We start from the raw sequence: 16,620 nt of genomic DNA on the forward strand, positions 1-16,620 counted from the left end.
AAAAGAAACTAGGAAGAAAAGTAGATGATACAATGTTGTCTGTGCTTGGAAGAAACATTTGTGTATCAATGTACAAGTTATTCATTTAAAAAAACAAAAATTAACAAAAAAAAACCCCCAACTCTTAGAATTTAAATGAACAGTGGTCACAGCTGAAGTCAATATTAGCCAGCCATTATTGCAGCTATCTCCTAAATCTAAAGGAATATAAGGTATCAGGGTGTAGTCAATATTTGGCAATTATTTTTAAGTAATAATCATTATAGATTATACTTTATCGTAAAGGAAAAAATCTATCAGTTTTCCAGACACAATTTGCCTTTCCTAATGTGTCAGACCAGCACCAGACAGATTTCACTTTTTTGCAAAATTGGCCATTTTTTCTTCTGTTATTTTGTTCAAACACAGGGCATGTAAATGCAGTGTAGGGGCCTGGATTGCTTTGAACTAACCAGAAAAGAGAAGAGAGAAGCATCTGTTGAGGGATTTAATGTTGATAATAGGATAAAGGTGGCTTCCGATGTCAAGCCACAGCTAGCATGGATCTTTTTTTTTTGCTTTTCTCAGCGTAAGCCCCATGTTTACGTAATCGGAAGTGGGAACTTAACACAACATTTATTACTTTGCTTTGTCTAAAAGAAATGGAAGAGATGGCAGAAAGTTTGATTCCAGTTTACAGATGTGCTAAGATTTCTAGCTCTTTCTGCAGCTGTAGCACAACTCAGATTTTCACTCCCTTTCCCAGTATCTTTAAATGCAGACCAGACAGCTCAGTGCTGCTCCGGAGAGTGTAATGTTTTCAGTCATTCATGGCTTCATCCTGCACTATTGAGGGCAATGGGCATTTCACCACTGAATTCAATGGGAACAGAATTAGGTCTTCAGTCAATCCACCTTTTTAAACACTTTAGGCTTAGTGATCAGTATTTCACACAGGGAAGATGTGTCACTTGATGGAGAAAGGAAAATTTCCTTTACCCATCAAGGTCTCTTCTTTGTCACTACATGTCAAGTGGGGATGTATGATCTTGTGGTGGAGGCACTGGACTGAAACTTAAGAGACTTTAGCTCTGCAAAGGCTTTTTGCCTCAGTTCCCAGTCTTTTGCTTGTCTATTATATTCACTTCTCCCAAACTGTGTCTGTCTTACCTATTTAGAAAGTAGCTCTTTAGGACAGGGAAAGCCTCTTACTCTCTGTGTGTGTCTGGTTCCTACCACAGTGGGGCTTAAAAATAATTATTCCATCCCCAGTAAGTGAAGTGTTAATGGAATTGACTGTACAACTCTTGTAAGAATGTTGCTGTTTGTTTAGGGTAGAGTTTACTCATTGCAATAATTCAATATTGTTTCATGGTTTGGGAATACATTGTTTCTGAAGGAAAGATTCAGATTCTGGATCCAGAACTGATAGTTTAGTCTCTCCAGAATAAGGGACTGTTCCTTGGTGAGGATCAGGCGACAAGTCATCTCGTGGTATTAGTGAGAAGCAAGGATTTATTTTTATTTTATTTTGAATAAAGCATGAACATTTTGAAATTTGAATTTTCTATGATGAAAATAAATTTGAATGATTCAGAACAAAATGAAAACGTTTACATGAAAGTATTTTTAAAAACTTAGCACTTAAACTCTTTTCTTCTATAGCTTAGTATCAGACCATCAGACACTTGGACTATTAATACTAACTACAGTCAAAAAACAAATGAATAAATAGTGAATGTTTCCGAAACAAAATGTTGGTAAACACGACATAAAGGTAAGCAGTTGTTAATATTAATAAGAAAACAAGCTGTAACAAAATAAGCCTTCCTGTTGTTTATTAGATGTTATAGGAATGACATGTACAGTATATAAAAAATATTGATAGCAAAAATGTTCATGTGATTGATTTTAACAAAACATTCTTCTTTGGATTAAGTGCAATAAAAGAGCTTTTAACAATTTATTATGCAACCATACACTTCTATATTTTAGCTTCCCCAGTTTAAAATTTTAGATACTCATGTAGCTTTCGCTCTTAAAATTAAAGCAATTGGAATTTTGATGCATTAAGAGAGCATGGTTGGAGGGAGGGTTGGTTGCTTAACATAACATTTGGTTTCATTGTATCAAAATGTCAGTTGCAAGTTTGAACAATTAGAACATTTTGCAACATAAAAAATTCATTGGACAAAGGAAGATACCTGGGTTTCAACAATTTTTTATTTGACGTATCTGTTCTCTTTATGAAAATAATTTAACATGTTCTTTAAAAAGTTAAGGTTCAATGTAAAGTTCATTCTCTTAAAGAAACAGTACAAGTCACATTTAACATGGTGCACTTTAAAAGGCAAGGGTTTATTTATATAAAGTGCATCAATATAATGGGAATGAGAAATGTGTTTTTCATTTGATAAACTTGTATGTTTTCAGTTTATAGCATACAGTTTATATGTTGGATAAATCTATTACTAATATCTAATCTGGATAGGCTACAAAAATCTATATTTCCTATACAGTACACTTTGACATAATGGTTTCATACTACAATGTAAAATACATTAGATAAATCAAACTTATTACCAGGGAAATATTATATACAATTATCAGCATTGAAAATATTTCCTTGACAAAAATATCTGTAATTGAATTCCTCATGAGTGCCTTATTTTGCAATATCAATTTGATTTAAACTGATTATTCTTCTAATATTTTCCATATAATTTTCTTTCATAGGCATCATATGTGCTTTCACTACTGTAACACATTCAAAATCTTAGATCACTTAGTGCCAGATCATTTCACATATCAGGTATTTAAAACAGCAATGGGTGGCTTTCAAAGAATGGATCAAACCTACAGAAATAAAATATAAAGCCTTGTTCCTTTGATTGTCTCTTTCAAAGGAAATCCGTTTCCTATAAATGTTGGCACATATCACAAGAACTTTTGAGAGGATTCCTAGGAAGTGAACATTAAGACAATATAAAAATGGATGATGCACATTCATTTTTTCAAAGTGTAGAAGAGTCCAAAATAGCTGTGTTTTTAACATTAAACAATGATACTATTCAGTGGCTGGATAACTGTATTTTCTAAGGACAAGATATAAAAAATATCTTTATTATACTGGAAATAATTGTAACTCTTCCATAGTTGGACTCACTGGCTCCTTTTTTTAATGTTGTTTCAAGACCATTGGCAAGAACAGTCTGTAGGCTCTTGGATTGAATAGCTGACCCATGTCGAGTTGCCACTGCAATACAATTGCACAGTTCGTCTTTGTAACCCAACTTCCCTGCAGCATTTGCAGAATCTTGCATATGCATTGACGTTGTAGTTATAAATGCTAGCAGAAGGGCATTTTCCATCACATGAAACAATGTTTACCTGTTAATGAACATTTGAAAAGGTCATTGCATTTAAAGGACTAAAAATACTGAGTAAGGGATTTTCAAAGAGGCCTAAAGGAGTTAGGCATCCAAATCTCACTGAAATTCAATGGAAGCTGAGCAGCAAATTACCTTACACCCCTTTGAAAATCTCAGCCAATATGAACAATAAAATGACTCAGCTAGGCCCACATTTTGATCTCACTGAGGTCAATGGGATTTTTTCCCATTGATTTCAACAAGACTAGGATTTGACCACTAAGCAACATATTCAGCTCCCACTAAAGGATTTATGGGATTTAATTTTAAAGAATTAATAATGTTACTTTGGCTAATGCATAACACTGGGTGTCACGTCACTACTGCCTGTAGTCCATGATGAGACCTTTGGAGTTTCTTTGCTCTATTAGGGAGGAATGTTCAGGCACAGAAATATTCCCTAGGAAAACTGAGGAACTTTACTGCCATAACACTGTAACAGTCACATACAGTAACTTCAGCTGGTAGCAACTTTATGTCCATGGGCTACCTCTTCCATTCAGACACTTCTTAATGTTAAGCATGGGCTTCTCTAACAGAAGCATGGGCTTCTCTTCACTCAAGAGGGGGAAAGTCCCAGTTGTCTCCTGATATCCTCAGACTAGTGCTTGCTTCTCAGACACCCTGACATTCTGGGTCTGCTTTTCTGCCCATCCCCTACCACTGACAAACACCTCATTGCCATATTGCCCAGTGAGGCACTGCTGGTCTCCCAGGGGAGCAGCAATGAACAGTTCCCCACCATAGGCCAGTTTCATTATAGTCTACATAGTCAAACATCAGCACTGAGATTAGGGCCTCATTAGGGCACATGTGAATAGTGCCACGGGTGTCCATGATGCTTTTGAAGAATTTAAGGACACATGATCTCTGTCCCGTGGCATTTACAGGCTAAATGCACTGTTTACTGTCATCACTATTAAACAGGCAGTTCTTTCCAGGGACAAATCCTGTACGGCACCGGGTATCTCCTATAAGGTACTGAGCACCCTCAACTCCCATTGACTTCAGCAGTAGACAAGTGCTCAGTGCTTTGCAGGTTTGGATCTGTATTTCCTATTCTAATGTATGGTTTAACTGGTATTTGAGATTCTACTGCACTGTAATTATTAGTAACTGTTGACTTTTTAAATGAGGACCACTGCATGTGAGCCACTACAGATCTATCTTTGGTACATGCCAATATCTGCCCTTATGCTGAGTCAGAAAGAGAATGCACACAACAGCAGAGTTAAACTCCTCTCACACCTTTTCCCATTTCCACCTTTCCTTATATTTTCCACTTCCATTGAAAGAAATAATTATAGTTACTTACTGGTGTGTTACTTCTGCAGTCATTCTTGCGGATAGTCATCCTAACAGTCACCCTTTTACAAAATTTCCCATCTTCCTTACCTGCAAAGTGTGCATTGATTGAAAAATATCAACTCATCATTTTAAACATTTTGGAAAAAGCCTATATGTGTTTTGGGCAAAAGGGGTACAAAAGAAGAAAACAGTACATCATCACAGCATATATCAAAACCTCTTTGACAACGCTATATAAACTGTAATTTGTATTTAAATCCTGACTTTTAAAATGTCTAGCTATTTCATACATAATTGAGAGTGTCCACTGTCTCTTATTATTCAGTTATATTTCTAATGTATTTATTCCAGATATATACATTTTTAAGGACAAAATCCATAAGCCACTTAAGCAGTAGGGTAGCCTGTATTATTCTGAAAATATGGTACCTATAATACAATGTTTTCTGAAGATGAAATGAAATAACCATTCCTGGGAGAAGACTGTTGCTAGTATATTTAAATATATTTCCTGCAATAACATTATCAAATGATTATATTTCATCAAGGTTGCAACCTTTGGTAATAAACACCTTACAATATAGGGACTTGCCAACTACTTTGAGCTTGGAGGAGGATTTGTGTTTTCATACTTGCTTTATAAAGAGACAGAGAAACAACCCCTAATACAAAGCGAAAATACTTCATTCCAATTTTTATTTGTATTATCTGTATTTTTTTCATTTTTTACAAAAAAAGATACAAAATGTATAGAGAAAACAGATTCTAAAATAATATCTGTTTATATATAAAATGAAAAAGGGTTAAACAAAATTAAAGGGGAAAATACTGAACATTTGAAGAAGAGCGAGATCATGCAGAAAGTTCAGTGGTTGCAGGTGTGAAAGAATAGTGTCTGATTGTAAAGGAAATGATCCTCTTCCTGCGGAGAACCCACATCACAATGGAGATCTATAAGAGAAATTAAAAGTCCATTTTATTAGTATCACTACTGCAGTTCTACTGCAGATCCCATGCATCCACTCTGTCTTATTTACACAGTCATACTGTAGAATGCATAGGTTTAGATCCACAAGGGGATTTTGGCACCTAACTGCCACTGTGGGTGCCTAAATCCAAAATTTAGATTCTCAGAACCCCAGCCCAGCAGTCACATAACTCTGCAGGCACCTAAATTCCCATGGCATTTAGGTTTCCACCGATAAAGTCCCCTACGCATGTAAAAATCTGCCAATGAGCATATGCACAGCCACCTAAATCCTGACACCTATTTTATACCTAAACCCTGGAGAGATTCTCAGATTAGGCGTTCCCCAGGGCTAATCCAGGAAGCATTCTCAGAGACCGGGCTCTACACAAAACACAAAAACTGGAGGAAGTGGTTGGGGCTCCCCTTATAACCATTAGCCCAGTGGTTAAGGTACCACCCTTGACTGCAGGAGACACAAGCTCAACTCTCTGTTAAAATGACTATTTTGTTACTTATACGCAATTGAATAGCTTCAACAAGAGAGACTGAGACAGCACCAACTCAGAACATCCCATAGCCCAGTGATTAAGGCATTCTCTGGAGAGGTAGGAGACATGAATTCAAAACTCTGCTCCACATGAGGCAGAAGGAGGATCTGAAAGGGGGAATGGCCCCTCTTCAGTTTTTGTTTGTTTGTTTTTGAGTTTTTTTGAAGAGGCTTAGGCACGTAACTCCAGGAGAGGGTTCATGGCTGAGAATCTCAAGCAGAGATAGTTGCCTGCCTCTGGTCCCCAGTTAGGTGCTTAACCCCATCTGAGGGGCAAAGCTGAGGTCCGACCCCTCTACTTGGCATTTCCTGTGAACTATCTTAAGCAGCTCTCCACACAGGGTGCTGGCTTTTGTGGATTGCTTACATAGGCACTGATCTCTCCTCATATATTGTATAGGGAGTCTGAGTGGCTAATTTGGGCCTATAGATTCCACCTAAAGTTAGGTGTTGCAACTCTGAACCTAAGTCCTCTTTATGGATCTAGCCCTTGGAGGCTCATAATACTCTCCACTTATACATCAGTAGTGCCTTTCATCCAAGAAACTCAAAACCCTATACAAAAGGCAGATAGTATTATCCCCAGGGAAACAAAGATAAATTGGTTTGCCCAAAATCACATTGCCCAAAATCACATATAAAATCATGGCAAGGACTGGATTAGAACATGAGTCCTAATGCTCAGTCCCTTGCTCTAACCACTAGGAAATGCTGCTTCTTTATGAAAAGCAAATTTAAGTTTTGACAGATAAATACAGTAGAGGTCTTTTGAATGTGGATTTTTTTCTAAGAGAATTATTTCCTCCCTTTACTTTTCCAGTAGAAAATAGTTAGCTACTGACTACAGCAAAAGTACCAATGAATGATATCTTGGATAGGAGAAAAGCACATTGAATAGGCAATCAATAAACCCACTAGAAGCGTCAAACAGAAAAGATAAAACAACATTTAAAAAAGAAACAACTCACCATTGTTCCTTTTGTCTCCAGGGAAGTGGCTCCTGGCCAAATGAATCATATTCCAAAATGGTCAGCTGTACTCCTACTCTTTGCTTCTCTTACCACATTGTAAATGATGCCAGAGATGGGGAATTCTTCATGTACAATTATGGCTATGAGTTAATCTTGGCTAGATTGCAAATGTGTCACTTCTCAGGAACAAGTACAGAATGCAGTACATTTGCATGCATGTGTTCATGGTTCTCAGTAAGATTTAAACTTACATAGTTTGTCTTAGAACAACTTTCATATATATAGCATATGACATTGTAGGTTACTATATGTACTGTAATGAGATTCTTTTGTACATTCTGTTTGGTTGAAATATGGGGGCCTCCAATAGATGCTTGCACACCGTGTAACTATATACACAATAATATGTGCTGTAACATTACTGAGGACCAAATTCTGCCCTCATTTACCCAGGTGTCTATATGGATGAATGGTGCAGACATCAGTGGAGTTCTTCCAGACTGACATCAATGCAACTGAGTGCAGAATCTGGCCTTCAGTGATGTTACAGCACATATTATCATCTATATAGCTACAGTCAATATCACCTGCTACATAGCAAAGTGTATTTGTGTTTTCACAAGATGAATGTTGTGAAGGTTAGCATTCATGCCATGTGTTGTAAGGCAGATAGTTATGATTCACCTTGGTTATTGTCCATCTCCAGTTATTATGGTATATATAACCAGTATAATTTTCCTGATTACAATAGACTAGATTCCTAGAAAATATGAGCTGCTTTTTGTACATATGCCACTGAATGCCACATAATCTTCTAAACAGTTATTTTAACAGGAAGCTTTAATGAGCAAAGCAATTAGTCTCTATGTTCTACAGCACTATAAACATAATGGAATTAGCCAACTTTCTAAACATAGCAAATACACATGCAGCAAACTAAATACTATGCAAATGCTTACTACCAACAGTACATTGTTGGCTAACAACAATGCACTGCCCATACAGTGCAAAATGAAAAAAAAAACACCACCAAAATATATGTGAACTGTTCTGAACAATGAAAGTTAATACTACAATGCAGCTTTCAAACATGATTTGATAACATGAGGCCTGATGCTCCTATCAGGGAGTACATTGTTGGAAATCAACAATGGTGCTGGTTGGTTTGTTTCTACTGATTTCCAAGAAAATGTACCTGTGTTACAGTTAGCGCTAGCTGTAGGTATGACTGGGCTAACGGGAAATGGGTACAACAATGACATTCCAGAACCTGGTAAGAATATTACATTTTGAACATGTTACACATATAACAGAAGGCTCCTTCTAATATTAGTCAACATTTTATGGTCAGACTCACCCATGGTTGAAAAGGGTACTTAGAAAAAGGATATCAACTTAAAATTTCATAGTGTTATCTATGATACAGTAGCTATTAAATATAAAATATTTAGAAAAATAATAGCACGGATAGGAGGAACTCAAACAATATTGCTTAGATACTTGGGATGTATTTTGAGCCCATTCTCCCCTCACTTACACCAGTTTACCTTAATTGTAACTCTGATGACTTCAGTGAAATTACTTCTGATTTACAGTGGTGTAAGTGAGAGGTGAATCTGACCTTCAAAGTTACTGTTGGACTTAGGGCCAAGAGATGGAATGAGCGTAATTTCCCACAAGAGTTATTTTCGAACATTCTAAATGTTTTTGTGGAATTCCTATAGATTTCATTATGGGACAAAGTTTTAAACTGCACTTTTACTGTAAAAAATTAAAGAGAAAAATCATAGTGATTCATAAGGATAAGGTATTTCAAATGAAGGCAAGATGCTAGTGACCTTATTCATAAAATGTCTAATGCAGTTACTATTGATCATTAAATTCTGATTGCCACAGTTTTTTTTAATAATCAGTCTGGACCATAGCATTCATACAATAAATGCTGGATCTACAAGCTTGTACAGATATACAATCAGCTTTATTAGGAATATTAATTATGCATTTATTTTTATCCGCTGAAAAATATTAATAGGTATTACACATTGCAAATGCAAAAATAAAAAGAACTGGTACTATTTGCTGGTTGGATTTGTTTTGGAAAATGGCGCCCAAAAGGAATGGTCCTGTTTTGTCTAAATCCACAAAGGGTTCTAATTTTGGCCATTCTGGAAACATAACATCAAGTTATTTTACCAGCTGACAAGAAATTACATGGCTTTTTTTAAAGGCTCTTGAAGAGATTGTCTGTTCACTAACTGACTTAAATGGCAGCCAGGGAAGATTGAGTGGAGGTATATCCTGAGGTGTAATGTCAGGGGAAGACAATGGCAGCTGGAAAGATTGAACGGCATCTATAGCTATGGAAAAAACGTATTTCAGAACCAGGGACAAATGTCTGAAACGGATTTCCAGCATGCAAAGGACAGAGCCCATCAGGACAAAAGACCCCAAGATCCTTTCTCCTTCTTCTCCTAGTGAAGAAGAATCTTGGCAGAGGACCTCAATCTCCCCTACCGTAATCTCCAACCGCCGCTACCCCAAAAATGTAACTCTTAAATAAAAACATGAGGATCCCTTATCCTGGCCACCCATCTCCCCTTGTAGCAGCTCTGCAGCTGGTAACCCCTATGCAGGAAAAGAAGAGGACTAGAATCCAAGGAGAGTTGGCCAGGGAGGAAAGGAAGTCCTCTCCTGCCACTAACAAATACCTCTATGCTTCTCTGCCATGAAGCAGGTGTGTGGCATCTTCACTTCCCCTCCCCCCATCATCAGAGCTGGTTAGGCTATTATTCCACCTGCTTATGCTGATGTGTGGGACTTTCATCTTTCTTCTTATATGTGGGTCTGGTAGTGCCATCTACCACAGCGGTTGCCTGATTCATCCCATTATAAGACCCTGTTTTCTGTTGCCTGTAACTTTGCCAAATGTTAATCATTTATGCTGAAATTTGCCATGCCAGGTGTCTGCCTCAGACTAAAGTTTTTTGCAAATTTTCAGACAAAAAGTTCAGTGATTCCTGAGAATGGGGCTAAGGAAAAATACATAGTTTTGCCCATGTTACAAAGTTCTAAAGCCCCCAGGCTTTGGATCAGAGGTTCAAAATTTGGCAGAATAGTGGCCTTTGTATCAGAGATGGGCCTTTTGCTGTCCCCCTGAAAATCTACCCACATTTGGCCTTTGAAAAACTGCAGCTCTCATGTAGTCAACACAGCCGCCTTAGTCTTTTGGAGCTAAATTCTCTGAAGATTCCATCCACACTGGGCATGCTGCAACCTGGGGCTGTGTAGGACTTTCCTTGCAACTGAAGCTCTGGGCTGCTACAGGCCAGCCTGGGTGTGAGTCCAGGCACCAAAACTGAGAGCAGGGAGACAGACTCTCCTGTGCGCTCAATGACCTCCCTCGTAGGCCCAGGCAGGGTGGAGGAAGAAGCTGCCTCATTTGAATGCATGGGACAGAAGCCAAAGCTGCAGGGGGAAGCAATGGAAGTGGATTGGGACAAGGATCTCCTCTTGGTGGTGGGGATGGAAACTGGACTGGAGGCTAACAGGGATGGGGACAGGGAAGCAAGGACTGGGAATTGGGGTAGTAGAGAGACCAGGACTGGGATTTGTAACCTGCAGTAAAGACTGGGCCTAGGATACTAGACTGGAACTGGGAGCCAGGGTGGAGAGACTGGGACTGGCTGGGCAATGAAACTGGGACTGGGAGCTGGGGAGAAACATAGTGGGAATTGGGAACCACTGAGTAGGAAGAGATCAGATGGGTTGCCAGGGAGGATGACTAGAATTGAGAACTAGTGGAGTTGGGGGAAGGAGGTGAGAGGAGAGTGGTGATAGATCTGACCAGGAGACAGACTGCGGGGGGAGAACTGGACCTGCCTGGGCAAAGAAACTCAGACAAGAATCTGGGGGAATGGACACTGAGATTGCATGATGAGCCAGGGAGGGATACTAGGACTGGGAGTCACTGGTGATGGAGAATATGGGCAGGGGCTACTAGAGGTCAGGATGGGAGAGACAGATCAGATGAGTCAGGAAAGGGATGGAATAGAGACTAGGACTGGCTGAGCAAAGATACTTGTGACTAGGAGCTGGAGGATGGAGGGAATTAGGAATGGCTGGGCAAAGGAGACTGGAACTGGGGGCAGAGACTGTGTGGGGAGTCCACGTGGATGAAACTAGGACTTGCTGGGCAAGGGGATTGAGACTGGAATGACAACCCTGAGGAGTGGAGATAGGGGCTGCCTAGGTGAGAAGAATGGGATGGGCAGAAATAGTCTGGTGTGTGGAAAAAGACAAGACTGAGACAGGTCGGAATGGATGGGGCAGAAGGTATCATGCTTGGAGGAATGGTCAGAAGTGTCTGTGAACACTAGAGAACACTCCCCTCCAGATCCTGGAATGGAACCTATGATTCCTGAGGCTCATCATTGTTCTGCTGTCAGCAAATGTCTCTGAAACCCACTGGTAAAGCATTCCATCCCACTCTAGTGATGGCTCATACAGACGATGATGATCTACTGTATCAGTTACTCCATTAGCTCATTAGCTCAGGTGGCAGAGCTTTGTGTGGTGGATCTAATAAAGGTTCCAACCCTGCTGATGACCTAGGTATGTCAATATGATGCCACATGATAGAATTCCTGGTTTTTTTGGTTTGCTTTTTTTAAAACTTGGGAAAATACACACAAAATCACTACGTTAAAAACATCATGAAGGTTGCAAAGTCAAGCACTCAAAAGTTAGGAAATGCCAGAATAAAGGTTGCCTATGCAACCTTAATTTGTCCCCTTGTGCATACACATTATGATACAGTCTTTAATTACATGCTCATATTCTATTTTCCCCAAAGATTCCTGCCTCATTTCATTGCACAGGATAGATCTGCTTTGGGATTAATCCAGGTTGTGTAGTGAAGGAGGCTATTGTCTGTAGGACACCTACTTTATTTGTTGCGGAAGTTGGAAGGTGCATGGTGAATAAGACAGGGGATTGCAGTAAAAGAAATGATGGCCTCATTCTCAAGGCAGTTGAATGCTGCCCTGGAGAACTGGATTTTATCTTTGTCTCTTCCACAGATTTCCTGTGTGATGCTGGTTAAGTTAGTTTAAGTAACTATTGTCAGGTGGTCACTAATTATGTGTTCCACATTTCCTAAGTGCCTGACTGGAAATCCTGGGATCTAATTTGCTGAAGTGCTGAGCATTCACAGCAGCAACTACAGTCAGCGGGAGCTGTGCTTTGAACATATAAAGTGCTGTATAATACTCGTACTCTGAAAAATCAGGTCATAGGCATCTCAAATTGGGAACCCAAAATTACTGGATAGGTTTAACCTTAATCTCTCTGTGCCCCAATTTTCCCTCTGTAAAATGGGGATAATAATACCATCTCATCTCACAGAGTTGTTGTGAAAATAAATAAATTTTTAGGAAGCACTCTGATACTAGAATGACAAGCACCACAGAGAAGTCCATGAGGAAATTAATAATTCTGTCTTCAGAGTAGGTTTGAACATTGCACAGTAAATAAGATATGGGACCCCCCACTGAACCACAAGAAGAAAACTAAATATGTAATTGCTGCTCCTTAAATGAGCAGCATCCATCCTGTGCACTGAAGGAGGCAGGGGTCCTATTGAAAAAATAGTACGTGATCATGTAATGAGAGACTGTATCATAATGCATATGCACAAGGGGTGAAGTAAGGATCCACAGGCTATCTTAACTCTGGCATTTCCTAATTTTTGAATGCTTGACTTTGCAGCCTTAGCAATGTTCTTTTAACACAGTTTGTGTGTGAGATAACCACATAAACAGGCCTCAGGATTTTGCCCTATGTGAATTAAACACACCTGGGACATATTCCTTCTAGAGCTGTTTTATTTGCCTGATCCCTTTTTTGAGTCCCTCTCTTGTCCTACTAACTATGTAATTATGGTCATGGGACACAAAACACCATCTATGTCACCAAATAACTTAATGCAATTTTTTTCTCAATTTAAGTTTGGCAAAAGCTGTGTAAAATGTTAGACCTATGTTTCTTAGTGGAACATAAGTGGGGTAGGTTTTAAAATACCACATAGGGACTTACAAGTTCTAAACAGATTTACTTTGATTTAGTTTGAGGTCTTTTGCATGACATCTAAAAAAATCCAAGATGCTGAAGGAAGTGGTGTTGGTGACTCAGCAGCCTGTCATCCGAATCAATTCTGAACTAATGTTCTAGTGAGGTGTTAGGAATCAATGTGCTGCTCTTTCGAATGAGGCATAAAACCTAGATTGTATTTAGTAAAGATCCTGTTTGCAATGTAGTTGTAGCCATGTTGGTCTCAGGATATTAGAGAGACGATATCTCTTATTAGACCAGCTTCTATTGGTGAGAGAGACAAGCTTTTGAGCCACACAGAGTTCTTTCTTCAGGTCTGGGAAAGGTACTCCCAACATCACAACAATATGCAAGGTGGAACAGATTGTTTAGCATACGTAATTAGCACATTTTGTAAGGGACCATTCAAGGTAGAATGGCCAATAAAAACATCTGCAGTCATGACACACAAAGAGGGGGTTAGTAGGTTACTGATTATTGTAATAAACCATAAAGCCAGTGTTTCTGCTCAGTCCATGATTTTTAGTGTCTAGCAGAGTAATGAATTTAAGCCCTCAGGCTTGTCTTTTAAAAATGTTTTGTAGGTTTCCTTGATGATGAGAATTGATGTGTCAGATATAGAGTGATCGCTTTGTGAAAAGTATTGACCCATAGGTGACAGGTGTCTTTTATCATTTTCCTGTGTGAGTTCACTCAAGAGCACAGTGATTGTCTGATTTCAAACACATCATTGGGGCTTTTCATGCACTGGATGAGGAACTCACCACACAAAGGGCCAGCTTCCTCCAGGATACAATGACATTGATGGATTGATCTTCTAAATGCTTCCCAAGATACACAAATAAGGGAACCCAGGCACTCTTACTGAAGGAACACAACACGTTGTGACAGGCACGTATAGGATCCATGGATCTTGAAAGGTGTGGTTTGGGGAGCCTTGATCATAGAGTTCCGCTGTTCTTTCAGTAAGAGTGTCGTGGCCAGATATGATGAGTCTGCCTGGGTTCCCTTATTTGTGTATCTTGGGAAGCATGTAGAAGGTCTCTGGGGATGATTCATGAGGAATGAATTTGTAGACTTTCTCTTGGTGTTGTTTGGGGAAGGATTTAATGATAACCTTAAGTTCCTGGGTAAATTGTGGTGTGGGGTCTTCTTTGAGTTCTTTATCATAAGTGATGTCAGTGAGTTGTTGGTTTGTCTCATTAGTATAGTCCTCATGGTTGAGGACTACAATGGCACCCCCTTTGTGTGCTGGTTTGATCACTATCTGGTGGTTAGATTTCAGGAATTATATGGCTGTCCTTTCGGCTGTGGAGAAATTATGGTGGATGTGATGTTTATTAAGGATTTTGCAGTCAATTTTTTTCCTGAAACAATCAGTATAATGATCAAGAGTTTGGTTTCATCTGCTTTGTGCTGTCCAGTCAGATTATTCTTTTTTCTTATGATTGTTGCAGGGGAATGTAGTAATTGTGAGTGATGTCATCATTATTGTGAAAGAATTCTTTGAGGTGGAGACAATGGAAGATTCTTCTAGTTCTCCACATGTTAATACGGTATCAGGTTCCGTGGTGGGGCAGAAGTTCAGTCCTTTAGAGTGTATAGATAATTCAGCTCCAGTGAGGGGTAGTGTTGATAAATTGATGATGTTTGGGTGTTGTGTAGTGTCAATCCTGTGGGTACTGGTGACATGGTTTCTTCCGGATCGGAGGTGGTGTTCTAAGGAGTATGTTGTAGTCAGTTCCACTTTTTGGTTTTGTGTTGGATTGCTGTCATCAAGTTTTTTTGATAGTTATTTTGGATTTCTTCCATGATTTCCAGGTAGTTTTCCTTTATTTCCCCTCCAGTGTGTTGGGGCATGTGATCATTTCTTGTTGCTTAACACTAAAAATCATGGACTGAACAGAGGAACTGGATTTATGGCTTAACAACAATCTGTAACTCACTAATCCCCTCTATTTGTCCTATGACTGCAGAGATGTTAACAGCCACTCTGCCTTGAATGGTCCCTTACAATATGTGCTAACTACTTATGCTAAACAATCTGTTCCACCTTGCATGTTGTTGGGAGTACCTTTCCCAGACCTAAAGAAGAGCTCTGTGTGGTTTAAAAGCTTGTCTCCCCTCACCAACAGAATTTGGTCCAATAAAACATACTACTTCACACATCATGTAAAGATCCTGGTATTTTTCATAATGCTAACTTCAGTATTCTGGCTAATTACTCTGTCTAGTTAAAATTCAACTACAAAATTTTGAGAATTTATAAGTTCCATTACGTCTTAAAAATTGTTCCCAAGAAATTCGGATATGGAATGAGATCCTTCACAATGAATGTGTCTTATTGTTATATTATAATGTGTAATAGTGCATTTAAGAAAGACCACTTTAGGACTCTCAGATAATATATTAATCTATGAGATCATGTGAGCAAAGGTGAGCCTACAGTGTAGTTATATGGAATCATGTAAACATGGGAAAACATCTCTTTATTGCCTCAACTCAGGCCTAGAATTAATTGTATTTAACCAATAGCCTGTAAAATATAAATAGCCACTAGATTTCCCTCTTCCTCCTTTTCATCTACAATTCTTCTCCATTGCTGCTTACCTTATTGTAATATTTTATGTCCCTTTCAACTTTAAACCAATTACATGTTATACAGTTATCTAATGCAGTGGTTCTCAACCAGGGGTACATGTACCCCTGAGGGTACTCAGAGGTCTTTCAGGGGGTGCCTCAACTCATCTAGATCAGTGTTTTTCAACCTGGGGGTTGCAGCCCCCAGTGGGGTCACAGGACTGATTTAGGGGGGTCGCAAGTGCAGCGCCAGCATTAGGGGATTGCAAGCAGGGCAACTGCCCAGGGGGGCCCCACGAATCTAAGTTATGTGCTTCAGCCCCATTGCCAGGGGCTCAGGCTTCAGACACGGCTCACAAGTAAAAAACAGGCTCAAGTATCACACTAAAATGTAAGTACAATATTTATATTTCAATGAATTTATTTTATAATTATATGGTAAAAATGAGAAAGTAAGCAATTTCTCAGTACTAGTGCGCTGTGACACTTTTCTATTTTTATGTCTGATTTTGTAAGCAAGTAGTTTTTAAGTGAAGTGAAACTTAGGGTACACACAAGACAAATCAGACTCCTGACAGAGATACCGTAGTCTGGGAAGGTTGAAAACCACTGATTTAATGTTTGTGCAGCATCTTGCATGTGTAAAGTACTACAGAAGTGAAAAGAGATGCTCCATATTTTAGAAGTCACTGCCATGAGTTTCATGATTTTATTATACCTCCCAGG

At 39.0% G+C, this 16,620-nt stretch overlaps 1 protein-coding gene across 1 annotated transcript in view; it reads right to left on the reverse strand.

Annotated features, from left to right (window-relative positions):
* Positions 1 to 2,184: 2,184 nt before the first annotated feature.
* Positions 2,185 to 16,620, reverse strand: part of OTOG (otogelin) — a 167,274-nt gene continuing 152,838 nt past the window's right edge. The window contains exons 55-56 of the mRNA XM_067540669.1: positions 4,726 to 4,805; positions 2,185 to 3,369 (exon numbers count right to left, since the gene is read on the reverse strand). Coding sequence (XP_067396770.1) covers positions 3,169 to 3,369; positions 4,726 to 4,805 — 281 coding nt within the window. The 3' untranslated portion in view covers positions 2,185 to 3,168. The remainder of the gene's footprint in view (positions 3,370 to 4,725; positions 4,806 to 16,620) is intronic.

This window comes from Emydura macquarii, unplaced genomic scaffold, assembly GCF_026122565.2.
Source record: "Emydura macquarii macquarii isolate MOO-44397 ecotype Brisbane River unplaced genomic scaffold, CSIRO-AGI_Emac_v2 contig_587, whole genome shotgun sequence".
Classification (NCBI taxonomy): Eukaryota; Metazoa; Chordata; order Testudines; family Chelidae; genus Emydura; species Emydura macquarii.